Source organism: Triturus cristatus, chromosome 8, assembly GCF_964204655.1.
Source record: "Triturus cristatus chromosome 8, aTriCri1.1, whole genome shotgun sequence".
NCBI classification, from domain to species: Eukaryota; Metazoa; Chordata; class Amphibia; order Caudata; family Salamandridae; genus Triturus; species Triturus cristatus.
The window spans coordinates 1572951512-1572966127 of record NC_140591.1 but is presented as its reverse complement, the minus strand read 5'-3'; the positions used below and the strand labels follow the sequence as shown (position 1 = coordinate 1572966127).

Below are 14616 nucleotides of genomic sequence, written 5' to 3'. Positions count from 1 at the left end.
CCCGTTCCAATTCAAAAACAAGCAAAATTCATCCACAAGTCAAAAAAACACCTTGCCAAATCCTATATGCATGAAACTTAAACAGGCCCTGAGCCCTAAACTCGGGGAAGCCTAGCCCACTCCTATATGCACAAAGCTGAAACAGGCTCTGAGCTCTAAACTTGGAGAACCCTAGCCCACTCCAACCCTAAGTCCTAAAAACGAGTCCGACCCACCCGCCCTAAGCCTTAAAACCAACACTCTCCTTAAAACTACTCCTCCCCCAAACACAACTCCAGCCCCTCTTACCTGTCGGCATCTTTCTTGATGCTTCCTCTCCTCTCTCCTTCAGGACACCTAGACCGTGCATTGCCTTAATCACACATATGTGTTGTTAAGGCATATGCGTGGTTCAGACAAGTGTGGTTTGGCTGAGCCCACGTTGTAAAGGCTGTTTGCTATAGGTGAATGGTTTGTTTTCTTGTTTATAGTTTCTCCTCATGAAGGGTCAGGTCGACCAGAAATCCATTGAGTTTTTATGTTTTGAGTGATAGAACTGATTCAAGCAATGAACGTATTGGTGAGAATATTTTCCAAAGGAATGGACATCTTGTCAGAAGACTAGAGATTATAATGGTATATATGTGCAGAATTTGATACCCAAGCTGTTTATTTAGAAGTATATGGATTGAGCCTTGGGACAGATTAGTAGTTTCTGCTTCCGGTAATGCTTCAATAGTATTGGTGCTCATTCGGGAAAAGAACACATCAAGACAACATGTTATAGATATTTTGTTGTATACATTTATTGAAATCGTAGAGCATGTAATTGAGTACCTTCATTGGTCCTCCAATTTTACATCACAACCACAGCATAACCATTATATCACAAACAATGTCCAGTCATTTAAACACAGTGGTCCTGCAATGTGGAAAATGTACTCTGAAAACAAGCTCACCAGTAAGCACTTAGCAGTTCCTTGGATTGTACTACTGAATATTGAAATACAGGAATATAGAGTACAGAATATCAAGGGGCAAAATACTGAAAGGAGGGTGGATACAGGGAAGCATAGATTTAGAATTTGTAACTCCACATGTTTGTACCTTGGAGATATATGCACTGTGTAGGTGCATAGAAGTGTAGTTCAGTATTAAAAATATAAACGTATTTACCTGTGGGGTTATTTTTTCAATATTCTGTCCCATCGATATTGTGGTCTCGATATTCAATGTGCACACAATTTCTTGCAACTAATTACTCCTAAGTAATTTAATACAAGTTGTCATCAAAGCTTTTTTGTACTTTAGGATCAATGAGTACCAAGCAAATAGAACACTTTGTTGAATTTCAGCAGTGCAATCAATACACTTTACTATATTTCTACAAAAATATATTGTCAGGAATCAAATTTCAAAGCTAAAGTTGGATTAAATAAAAGCGTAGGCCAACTCCTTCTCTCTCTGATGAGTTTTAATACTCCTTGCTGCACTGCCTTTACTGTCACTCCAAAAATAAAAGGATTTATGAAAGGAGGGAAAAGGAGATACGTGTTTACCACAATGACAATCACATACGTGGGCATGCTGGCATGTAATCTGTTCAAAACCGAGCCAATGAAAAGTGGCAAGTAGAATGTGGACATGGAGCAAACATGGGCGCTGCAAGTGCGGAAGGCCTTGACACAGTCTTTGTAAGGGAGAATGACAACAGTCCTGAGTATCATTATATAAGAAAGGGCAATGCCCAACATGTCAAGGGTTCCTGGGAGGAAAACTAGGGTCAAGGCGTAGATGTTGTTAACAGTGATGTCAGCACAAGAAAGCTTTGCCACCGCCATGTTCTCACAAAATGAATGTGCAATGTGCCGGCTGCAGAATGGCAGTCTCAGAATGAGCAGCGGAACGGGAGCTGCCAACAAGATGGCACGGACCATGCATGCTGACGCTATCTTTGCGATAAGTTCATTGGTTAAAATACTGGTGTATCTAAGGGGGTTGCACACTGCAACATATCGGTCAAAGGCCATGGCTGAATAAATGGAGGTTTCCATCGACACAGAACATACCCAGAAGAACATCTGAGTAAGGCAGGCACCAAAGCTGATGTTTCCAGCGTTAAACCAAAACTGACCAAGCATCTTAGGAAGTAAGGTAGAGGAAAGAATGAGATCAGACAGAGCCAACTGGGAAATGAAAAGATACATTGGCTTGTGGAGAGACACCACTGTCTTTATAGCTAGCAGAAGAACACAGTTTCCCAGAACTGTGACAATGTACATGAAGGTCAGTGGAGCAGCAAACCAGATGTGGAACTTCTCCAGTCCAGGGATGCCCATCAGGACGAGGGAAGAAGGTGTGAATCCAGTGGCATTGATTGATGTCATGATGCTCCCTTGATTATTGCACAATTGTTCTGGAGCCAGTCTCCCTGTCTGGATACAAAAATATTTGACATATATTACCTAAACAGCTGACAGATTTTTTCTAACAGTCCTGGTAAACCTAGAATTGATACCATATTTTTTCGTTAGCAGGCAATATGACATTATAACTAAGTGAGGATTAGGATGTAATACAGATCTCTCCTGCCCACCTCAATGTACCTCTCATAACATTTCCCTTTTTTAGGGCCTGCTAATGAGTTCTGCAGTTTGGGAACCACGGTACCCAGGGTTGTTGTCCGACCATTGCGACCTCGGTGGTCAGACTGCCGCATTATGAGACTGTTGGATTGCTTTTGTGAAGACCGACAGTGAACTGCCAACACCACCAGCCATCCCCAGACCACTGCAGACCACTGTGGCTGTGGTCGGGGAAAAGCAGCTGCCATAGGGTGGTTGAGAGTAGTTCACAGCCATTAGTATTACTAGTTGGCTTTCTAACGAGCCGACAGTAGTGGTGGGACCGCCAACTTAAAATTGGTGGAATCAAAGGATCTAGGGTGCATTTTCACCCTTTTCCTGTTCTCCCTGTCAGAATTCGATGTGGATCCCTTTCTCCAGGTCCCCTATTCACAGCAACATCCTTACCCCAAAGAACACGACCCTGTTTGTGGCAATATACAGGTAAGTCCGCTTTGTATCATATACCCATTGAATGGACTGCCCTCATATGGGCCAGACTCTGGCAATGGGTGGGTGGTATTTTGCCACATGTATCATGCACATGTGTACATTCGACACATGGGCAGTCGAAATATATACACAGGCATCAATAAATATGGAAAACAATTGACTGCAGGCAAAAACAACGCTGCTGGCCCTACAGTCAACTCGTAATATGGCGGGCAGAAGACGGTCGTTTTTGTGGTCTTCTAGAGACCGCAGCCTCAGTGTTGAGGCAGTCAGACCACAGAACTCGTAATCAGGCCCTAAATCAAACTCTAGACTTAAGGGTGGTGTTAAAGAACGCAAGATATCCTCTCTTTTGAGGGCCACTTCCTCAACCACTAGTTTCCTATTTTATAGGCGTGAAAACTCACATAATGTTGTAACACTACCCCGAAGGATGTATTAAGAAAGGTTGAGAAAACCATGATTGTGCCATAAAGAGTGAGTACAGGGTGGCAGGTTAGAGTTAGTAGAGATCTATAACTCCTCACATAGGAATCAGAGTGACACAGTATCTATCAGATGTGATGGCTCCATAGGATCAAAACTACCATATAAAAGTATAAAAATGGAATTAGTACAGTAGCCTACCACCATATGAATTTACCACTCATATGGGTTTCTCGCCTCAAATTCATCTGCAAATATGTCTATTAGGGCCATTCCTCAATAACACTGAGAGATGGTAGAATGGAAAACACAATATCAGTGCTGAATATGCATTAATAAATTTGCTGTACATGGTTCATGGGATTGAAGCCCATGCTTGATTTGCATATGGCTAGAGTGTAATAGTGGGTAAAAAACGATGACCTGGAAACATGACCTGAGCAATTACCTGCTGCTAAAATTAAATCAAGCATTCATTCCATCCATTTGTTTTTGTTGTAGTAGATGCACGGAGCATGATGGGTTGCCCTGATGGCAGTCTCATTCTCATCTCACTACAGGGCTCTAGTTATACAGTGCTAATAATGCTTAAGTAAGCCAAAGACAGCCTAAGGGTGCTGGCACTGAAATCTACACTGAACCTGGCCATGCAGTTTGGGTTAAACCATTCCTAGTGGAGCAGAACTAAAGGCTTGATGTATATCTTGGTGGTATATGTACACGGAACCAACAACACAAAGATAATGGTGCCTGCCCGATTTAGATGCAAGTGGACCATGGGTTTGGCTATGGCGGTGACTAGTCTATCACTAACATAGCCAAACGGAGTAAGGTTTGTTAAATAAAAGGCTGTATATCAGCCTACACAATTAGAATGGGCAGGCATGTAGCCATTTTTTAATGTCCATCACCCATAGGCAAACCCTGGTGATGTGGGACAGAAACAAAGAAATAATGCCCCTTTGCCATGGAGTAGGGGGAATTATCTTTATTATTTTCAAATAGAAAATCCAGTTTGGGCTAGACCATTCCTATTGGAGCAGAACTAAAGGCTTGATGTATATCTTGGTGGTATATGTACATGGAACCTACATCAAAAAGATAATGGTGCCTGCCCGATTTAGATGCAAGTGGACCATGGGTTTGGCTATGGCGGTGACTAATCCATCACTAACATAGCCAAACAGAGTAAGGTTTGTTAAAGAAATGGCTGTATATCAACCTACCCAATTAGAATGGGCAGGCATGTAACCATTTTTTTTATGTCCATCACCCATAGGCAAACCCTGGTGATGTGGGACAGAAACAAAGAAATAATGCCCCTTTGCCATGGGGTAGGGGGCATTATCTTTATTATTTTCAAACAGAAAATCCAGTTTTTGGATATTATTTTTAAAAATCAAAAAAAGCAAACAGTTTGGTGCATAGGTCCGACATGTTGATGGAGCCTTGCCCCAAACTGTTAAATGCATTCATAGGAACCAGCGTGATGGTGGTTCCTGCAAAAATTAGAGGGCATTTATAAATCTGGCAAGGGGTACCTCCACCTGGACATTGGAGTAATTTGTGGAACAGGTGACTTTCCCCCATTATATAAATCGGGCCCCTAAGACTTGTTTGCCAATTACTGGACTCTGTTCAGTGTAGTATAATGAGTGAAAAACAATGGGCTGGAATCAACCCTGATCACTTGCTAGTGACTGAGATTATTTGAAGCTTATCATGCATTAATCTGATGTTTGTTGTAGTATATTTCCAGCCCACAAACTGAATGTGTTCCTTATGTACAGAAACATTTCTCCCGGCACATCAGGGCATTTTGCAGATTTATGTGTCAGGCCGCCACAGTTTACAAAGCAGTCTTTCACAGTAATTACACTCTGGAAAATGATTGCGGGCTGATCATCCTAATTGGGAGGAAATACTGATCCTCTTGCTAGGCTGCCAAGTCCAACAGATCCACCTTCTCTTGGCAGACCATTACTTTCCTCCACACTTGCAATGAGGTAGGGCAATAAAGTGGTGAGCAACTGGGGATTCTACATTTCCTCTTACCTCCCTCCTGTAAATCCCCCTGTGAGGTTCTGTAGTGATCCGAACCCGTGAATTCGGTATCGTAGTACTGACACGATTTCGGTACCAATGAACCGCAAATGATCCATTATATGCATAACAGTGTTTTCGCTACGCAACTAGCATGAATTCACTGAGAAATAGGGCATTCTGTTGTTAAGTCATGGCATCCATTTTAGTTACGGCATCCATTTTGTTTCTTGCCCTCACATAGTCAATGAACGGACGATGACCCCGGCAGAGTCGCCTTGCTAAGGACATGTAAGCTCGAGCCCGAGAAAGGCTGACGCTGCATGACTAGGCAGAATCAAGCTGCCTCCCTTGCCTGAGGCCAGTCCTGCTATACTGGTTCTCGTGTCCGTTGTCCTTACTGAAAGGCCGAAGACGGTAGCCATGCCCGTTTATGATCCATAAACACCTCTTATCCTACTTTTCAATCCTTTGCACCTGGCTCTGCTCCTCTCCTTCTGGGCTTTTACAATGGGGAGGTTACGATTTTTATGATGGGGAGGATCGGGCAAAGAATGGAAAACTGTCGAGGGGACCTGATCGAATACCGAAAACCTACGACTAATTATTGTTTGATGTCTATTTACTGTTTTGTTTGGGATACCGGGTTGGGCATGAGAAATATTCGTGTAATGTTGCCTAAAGACATTTTCCGTGTATTTAAAGAACAACCCACTTAATGCAATTCGAACAGTCTCGTAGATTCTGCCTCTGTGTGGTTCCTATGACTTCTGTGTCCCTGCAGTGAATAAATCTTGGTCTCTGACGCCACCATCGAGAAACCCGCGTCTCTGTTTATTTGTGCACCGAGACAGGAAGGAACTCAGGGGTCTTCGGGTGTTGTTTCCCTGACACCTCTGGACTCTTAAAAGTCCAGAACCTCAAATTGGCGCCCAACGTTGGGCGACGTCATCCGGTACCGGTCCAAAGCCTGAAAAGTTCGAGAAGTTTCGTGTGAAGATTCCGGAGGGAGGTACCCCGCTTCATCGATCCCTGTATGTCGTAAAAGTGGCCCGACGATCTCTTCCACGAGGGTTCCCGTTCCCAGACGGCTACAGAGGACCGCTGCCCTGACTGTCGCCCTGTCTTGGACCCGAGGTGCAGACCTTAGTACGGCGAGACGTAGACGGGTTCTCCTTGGTGACGTCTTCCACATTTCAGTTAAGTATTAAGTGGGTTACGCTCAGTTTAGTTGTTCTTTGTTGCTCTGGTTTGATTCGTAGATTATCATTGGTTGCTCTTGTTTAGATAATCTTTGTTTTGGTATTAGTTCATTTGATAGGCCTAAGTTCTCTGCGCATTTTGGTTGGAATTTGTCTTTGTTTGTCATGACTACCAGTAGTAATTGTTTCCTGTCCTGGTTACGTTGCAACGGGGATTCCCGGTTGGAGGATTCGTGTTCGGTTCCTCCGATTGGAACTCCTACATATGAGCTCTATTGTAAACATGGTGTGGGTCCTATTACGTATAATGAAGTATGGGTCCGTTATACCAGAAAAGATGGTGTCCTTAGTTGGCCACCGCATGGTAGCTTCGAAACCGAAATACTAGACAATCTAGAAATGAAGTTGTTTAAGAGAAAAGCCCGGCCGGCAATGTTTGATTCTTTTCGCGTATGGCGAAAAGAAGCCAAACAGAGAGAAATTAGGAAGACGAAGAAAGAACAGAAAGAGAAAGGGTTGACTTTAATGGAGTCTGCTAGGCAGTTGCATGTCAACGAGACTGAGAAAGCAATGGAGATGGCGAATAGAAAATATTATTTGGCAATTGATAAATGTTACCCTGTATTGCCATCTTGTCCTACTAAGCCGATGGAGGATCATGAAAAGGATCCTCTGTTGTCTTACCTGTTGAATTCACTTCCACCGTATGCACAGGGTATTACAGCACCACAGTTATTACCTGTTGTACAGCCAGCTGCTGGTCAGCCTGGAATAGTTGCTCCACTTCCTTTGATTCCAGCTCCTGTCCTTCCCGTGGTTAATGTTCCTTCGGCACCCCCTCTTCCTGGGTCGCCTGTTCCGCCTTTGCCTGTCGTTTCGCAAACTGCTTTACCTGCTACTCCCACCTTTACTATTTCATCTGCTTCAGCCGCCCTGTCCCCGAACCCTGTGAACATTCTGACTCCGCTTTCCGTTCGTCGGAAAATAACCGACTCTGTAACTAATATCTTAACTCCTCTCTACAGGTCTTTAATTGGGACCCCCGTTTCTGACTCTATACAGAGACGTAGCCAGCTTCTTGGTCCTCAGGAACGAGAAATGTTAGATTCGACAGCTCTTAGGTGGATGTCGAAAGCTGTGAAGTATGATGCACGAAGAGTGTTAGATACCTTTATGCAATGGAATGAACCAACTCAACGTTATGTTTTTGACGTAATGTGTTCTCTTGTGCGTGAAGAATGGGAAGATGATGACTTAGATTCCGTCCCCTCTGATCTGATAAATATTCCGCAGAAATTCGCCGCAGGAATGGTGATAGGTTCAGAAGTAAGAGGAGCGATATAACTGATCTTAGCTTATAGGGATGATTCCCCTCTTCGAGCGACAAGGGACCCTGATGGTTCACCGATTACTACTAGGAAAAGACGAGGTCAATATCCGATGAGGGAAGTTCCACCGATATGGCGTGATGCAGTTCAAGCTGATGCGGCTAATGGTATTGCAGCTGCCCCGGCACAATTCCAGAGAGTGTGGATACACATCCCTTGGAAGCGGGCCGAAGTATTAGCAGTAAAACAGGCGTTGCCGGACCCAAGTAAAAATCCTGCTGGTTATTACAAAGAGTTAACGCAGACAGTTCAAGCGTGTGTCATGAATTTGGCAGACATTGAAATGCTATTTGGCAATGTAGTGCCACAGCCTATATGGACCAAAATTCGGCAAGAGAACCACCCAGTCGCCTTAGGAGGTGATTGGCCAGCTATTGTAGCAGCAGATGGGCAACAAGTTGGCGGCGCTAAACCGGAACCTCTGATTGCTGCCTTACCTGGCAGAATAATTAACCTGATGAAAACGCTGATGCCAGCGTTACGAGTTAATTGGGATAAACTATCGGCATGCAAGCAAAAGAAGGACGAAAGCATCTCTGATTTTTTCACTAGATTTGAAGAGACCTTTGTAGACCACAGTGGGCAAGATATGAGTACTGAGGGAGGCCAGAGGTTGTTTGTCGACAAGTTCGTGTTTAATTTATTACCTGAGCTTAGTAACAAGTTAAAGGATTCTGAAAGTGCATGGGCAGTGTCGACGACGGCACAGATACTTGCAACTGCTCAGTATTACGAGAATAGAGAAAAAGAAGAGAAGGAAAAGTCAGAAAAGAAAACGAAAGATTTAAAGACTAAAGTTCTATTGCAACAGGCGTATCCGCCTCGTTCGAATCAGTCAGATTCACAGCAGCGACCCCAGTTTCAGCAACAGCCACAATTCCAGCAAGGGACGTCCCAAAGATTTAATTATGGTTTTTCCCGACAACAGTTAGCATGGAATCAGTGTGCCTATTGTAAAAAGGAGGGTCATTATAAGAATGAGTGTCCAGTACTGCACGCACAGACTAGTGGTGTCCCAGCTCAGAGAGGTAATGCTGGGTTTATGCAAACTCCTAGAGGTAGAGGACGTGGTACAACGACACCACAGGCTGATCGCCAATCAAATTATTTCGATCAGCGAAATGCACAATCTGCGCAACCAGGTAGATCTCCACAGTATCATGTTGAAGATTATTATGAACATAATGAAGAGATTCAGAGAAGCGAATACTAGGACAGCCACAGGCAAAGAGAGGGAGTAGTATCAGTTCCAGTTGATCAGAGTGGACCTTATGTCACAGTAGTTACCTCAGGCGTGGTCGAACCGTTTCTGTTGGATACTGGTGCGGCGAAAAGTTGAATTATGCATGTGAAACTCCCTGGCGCACCTTTGTCTGGCTTAACGAACACTTCAGTAGGTTTCTCAGGCGCCCCTGTTCACAATCCTGTTTCTAATCCTTTGCCAATATCTGTTGGACCATGCGAACTAGAAGCACCCCTTATCCTAACAACCGGTTGTAATGAGAATCTGCTTGGTTTAGATCTGTTGAAACGCCTGCATGCGACACTGTACTGTTCTCCTTCAGGAGTACAGCTCACATTAGGCAAAAGAGTCATCTCTCCAATGCATATGTCGATGGATAAGCTCCCACCGGAGCTGCGTTCTCTCCCTGATACTCTTTGGGCGACTGGTCCTAACGATGTAGGCCTCTTGGAAATTTCCCCTTATGTGGTAAGTCTGAAAGCAAATGTTAAATTCCCACGAATCCCACAGTATCGGATTTCGAATGAAGGTGAACGTGCACTCTTGCTGATTGTGAAAGACTTAATACAGAAAGGTGTGATAGAGGAAACTAGAGGAAATGTCTGCAATAGTCCTGTTCTGCCGATTTTGAAACGCACTGACCCGTCCAAACCTCCAATTTACAGATTTGTGATTGACCTCAGAGAAGTTAACAAAATAGTGATTCCGCAATTTCCTGTGGTACCAGATATCACTGCATTACTGACGTTGATTCCTGCCTCCGCTTCATGGTTCACAGTGATCGATTTGAAGAATGCCTTTTTCATCATTCCGATAGCCGAAGAAAGTAGAGACATTTTTGGTTTCTCCTTAGGAGGTCGCAGTTTCAGATTCAAACGCGCTCCACAAGGTTATTGTGAGAGCCCTTCAATTTACAGTCAAGCATTGAAGAGTCAATTAGATGCTCTTGTACTTCCACCTGGTGTTGCTCTGATCCAATACGTAGATGATCTTTTACTGGCTGCTGATGACAAGGAAACTTACAAAGCAGCTACAATTTCTTTATTACGTCATTTGTCAGACTTACATCACAAGGTGTCACCTTCTAAACTGCAATATTGTTGCCAAGAAGTGACCTACTTAGGTCATCTTTTGTCAAAGGAGGGAAGAAGGTTGACCCCAGAGAGAATCAAAGCAATTTCGCAGATGACTGTACCAAGCACACAGAGAGAAGTGCGTGCGTTTTTGGGTATTACGTCATACTGCAGGCAATGGATCCCAAATTTTTCTCTCATGGCAAAACCATTGGTAGCCCTGACTGGAAAAGGTGTTCCGAGCCCTTTGCCATGGTCTGATGAATGTCAACAGAGCTTCTCCGACTTACGTGATGCGCTGTGTTCAGCTCCTGTGTTGGGTACTCCTGACTACAGTAAGCCATTTACTTTATATGTCCATGAAAGAGAAGGTTGTGCGTTGAGTGTATTAACGCAACAATTTGGTGACAAACAGCGGCCTTGTGCATATTTTTCATCCACATTAGATCCGGTAGCCAGAGCATTACCAAGTTGTTTGAGAGCTACAGCAGCAGCTGCAGTGTCTATCCAACAGTCTGCTGGACTAGTCATGAACAACATGTTAGTAGTCATGGTTCCACATGCTGTGGATACACTCATGAATCGAACGAAAACTCAGCACCTCACCAGTGCTAGACTATCAGGCTATGATCTGACGCTTTTGGCAAGTCACATTCAGATCAAGCGATGCAACATCTTGAATCCAGCAACGCTGTTGCCGACTACTCAAGAGTCGAGTGATTCAGAGCCCCATGATTGTTGTTTTAGAACTGAGGAAGAGACAAAAGGTCGGATTGATTTAAAAGACACTCCGTTACTAGATCCAGATGGCACTTTATATGTCGATGGGTCGTGTTTCAAACTACAGAATGGCGATGTGACGGCTGCATATGCAGTTACGACTTTGAGTACGATTGTTGAGACTGCAAGAGTAAGTCAGAATTCTGCCCAAGCCGCAGAATTAATTGCATTAACAAGAGCGTGTGTTTTAGCTGAGGGAAAGAGAGTGAATGTGTTTACTGATAGCCAATACGCCTTCGGCGTAGCACATAGCTTTGGACGTCTCTGGAAAGAAAGAGGTTTTCTCACGTCCCATGGGACTAAGATCCAACATGGACAGTTAGTCAGCGATCTATTGGAATCCCTGACCCTACCGAATGAAGTTGCGATTGTGAAGTGCAGTGCACATCGAAAGATTACGGATGATGTTGGCCGTGGGAATGCGTTTGCTGATGAGGTCGCTAAAGAAACGGCCAAGAACATGACGAGCCGAATGTACGTTGCAACATCTGCAAGATGGATTGCTGAATCAGGGATGTGTGAAAATACGATTGAAAGTGTGAAGACAATCCAAAATGAAGCAACTGAAAATGAGAAGAATGAATGGAAGGAGAAAACGGGTAAAAAGGATTCAAGTGGATGTTGGGTTGATTTGTCTGAGCAGCAACGTTGGATGCTACCTGACGCGTATGTGCTCGCAGTAGTCACGATGGCGCATGGAGCGGCGCACATCAGTTCAAAAGGGATCTGTAAAATGTTAGCTCCAGCATGGAAGAATGATGGAATTACTAAGTGTGCGGAAAGAGTGGTGAAAAACTGCATGATATGCCTGATGCATAATCCTGGCAAGGGAACCCCAACCCCAACTGGTCATTTTGCTCCCCCTTCTTGTCCCTTTGAAGTGATTCAGTTGGATTTTATCCACATGGACAGGTGTAACAATCTTAAATATGTCCTAGTGGTTGTCTGTGCCTTTTCAAGATGGATTGAGGCATATCCGTTAAAGGATAACACTGCTATGTCCACTGCCAAAATCCTCCTCAAAGAATACTTCCCCAGGTATGGTATGCCACGGATTGTTTGGTCGGACAATGGAAGTGAGTTTGTAGGGAAAGTTATGAAGAGTGTGTGTACTGGTCTGGGTATTAACCAAAAATTCCACAGTGCGAATCACCCACAGTCAGCGGGTTTGGTTGAAGGGTACAATGGCACCCTGAAGCTGAAACTTGCTAAAATTCAAGCTTCCACTGGTCTATCTTGGCCAGATGCACTGCCTTTAGCTCTACTCTCCACCAGAGCGACTCTACACTCTCGAGTAGGGCTTAGTCCATATGAGATTGTGTTCGGTCGCCCTGCCAATGTTTGGGGAGTCCCTAGGCCAAAGGAATTCAAACAGATCGAATACCCAATGTTGATTGATTATCTTTATGACCTGACTGCTAAACTAAGCCTTATTCGTCAACAGGTATTTGAATCCTTGCCTAAACTGCCAGAGAGTCCAGGACACACGTTGAAACCAGGCGACCAAGTGGTAGTGCGGAATTTTGAACGAACTCGGAACCTCCAGCCAAGATTCGTGGGTCCGTTCCAGGTACTCCTCACAACGAGAACTGCTGTACGCCTAGCTGGAAGGAAGAATTGGGTGCACGCTAGCCATACGAAACGTGTCCCTCTCCCACTTCCCTATGACAACTGGGTTAGACAGGGATTTGGTGTATCCGAGACAGAACCTGTTCCTAGGCACATCCCTTTCAGTGATGCAGAGTACATAACGGACCACCCACGAACTGAAACACAGAACTTTGACACCTCAGCAGGAACCGCTCTTTTGAATCCTGGACCGAGTGTTGTACAAAGTGAACATTTGTCACCTGTGGAGTCGAACATTTCCGCACCTATAGACCAGCTATTTCAAGATCAGACAAGACCCAGAAAGTACAGATATAATCTACGTTCTCATGTTGTGAACTAATGATATTGCATAATTACCTTTCTGTTTGAAAACTGTTTTTGATCTTATTGCATTCCATTCAGTCAGGAAGTTTGCTCTAATTTTTATCTTTTTTGTTTTTTTGTTTGTCTCACCTTGCCGTCTGGGTTACCGTAGGGTCGTAACGTGTGCCTTGTTTTAATTTGCAGGGAACCAGACGCAAGGTCGGTTTCTTCTGTTTATCTTGGGAACTCCCAGGGTAAACAGAGGCAAGTTTTTAACAGGTACTAACCATCCGTTGCGAACGGTTGTAGAAGATGGAGCTTCCTGAACTGCGACGGGTTAATGTCATAAATGTGCACGAGACAAAACTATATGACATATTATATAGCAAATGTTTTCTAATGCAATGTACTCTGACACTTCTAATTGTTTTGATAACTTTGGTAGGCGGAATTATTTTTGGCATTCAGTTGATCTTGACACCTGTTACATCTACAGTATCTCCCCATGTTCCTGTTTCTCTGACTGTTGTTTCTCTTCATTCTTTCCATCCTTTTCCTGCCCACGAGCAAGCTCGACGCTCTGAGTTTATAAATAACACTTTCATTTAGCTCTTACATCAACATCAACTAGTGGTTAACACAACAAACTGCTGGGTGTGTGGTTTGATACCACATACCATGAACAAGGGCATCCCTTATCTGGTTCTGCCCTTTAGTTATAATGGATCATTCTGGGCATTTCAGACCATGTTCGCTTATGCCCTAGAGACCTATCCTCCACGACCTCCGCGTTCCACTAGGTATAACTCTGCTAATAGAGCCTTGGTAAAAGGGATCACTGACATGGTTAGGGATGTCAATAACACTCCGTTCATTCCCAAGGATGAATTGCGAGTTTACATGGGTTGGAATGTTACGGAATATGGCATTACTCTGGGTGAGAACAAACGTAAAAGCTCGACTCCGATCTGGGTGGTACCCCACCAAGGTCAGGTCTGTTTGCAAGGAAATGGGAGGAATCCGAAAGCTCGACTAGGGAAGAGTGACTGTATCGAAAATATGTTTTCCCGTCACAGTCTTCCCCTGCATTCTTAGCTGCTAAGGGTACCTATTTTGTTTGCCAAGACAGATCATACACATGGCTGCCTGCTGACTTCTCAGGCTCATGTTATATCGCTCAACTGTTACCTCCGACATACACTGCTGCACCGGACTATCACAAAACTAGAGTTGTGAGAGGTGTTTTCAGTAAAGAAGATACTGCTGGCCAAGAAGCAGGAGACTTCTTCAAAGGTTTCCTTCCATTCTGGGGGCCTATGGCCAACAGTAGAAACTTACGTCAACTAACACGGGTAGTTGAATCTACTATCACCGAAACTGCAGGTGCCCTTAGTAACCTGACAGCTGAGCTTCAAGCGGATCGCCTCATGACGTTACAGAACCGTATGGTCCTTGATGTGTTACTTGTAGATCGAGGTGGAGTATGTAAGA

The 14616-nt window shown here is 44.1% G+C and overlaps 1 protein-coding gene across 1 annotated transcript; it reads right to left on the bottom strand.

Moving 5' to 3' along the window:
- Window positions 1-1379: 1379 nt before the first annotated feature.
- Window positions 1380-2366, bottom strand: LOC146806218 (olfactory receptor 52E4-like). The gene has a single exon (XM_085623899.1). It carries the CDS (start codon window positions 2364-2366, stop codon window positions 1380-1382), a length of 987 nt encoding a protein of 328 aa, XP_085480025.1.
- Window positions 2367-14616: the final 12250 nt, after the last annotated feature.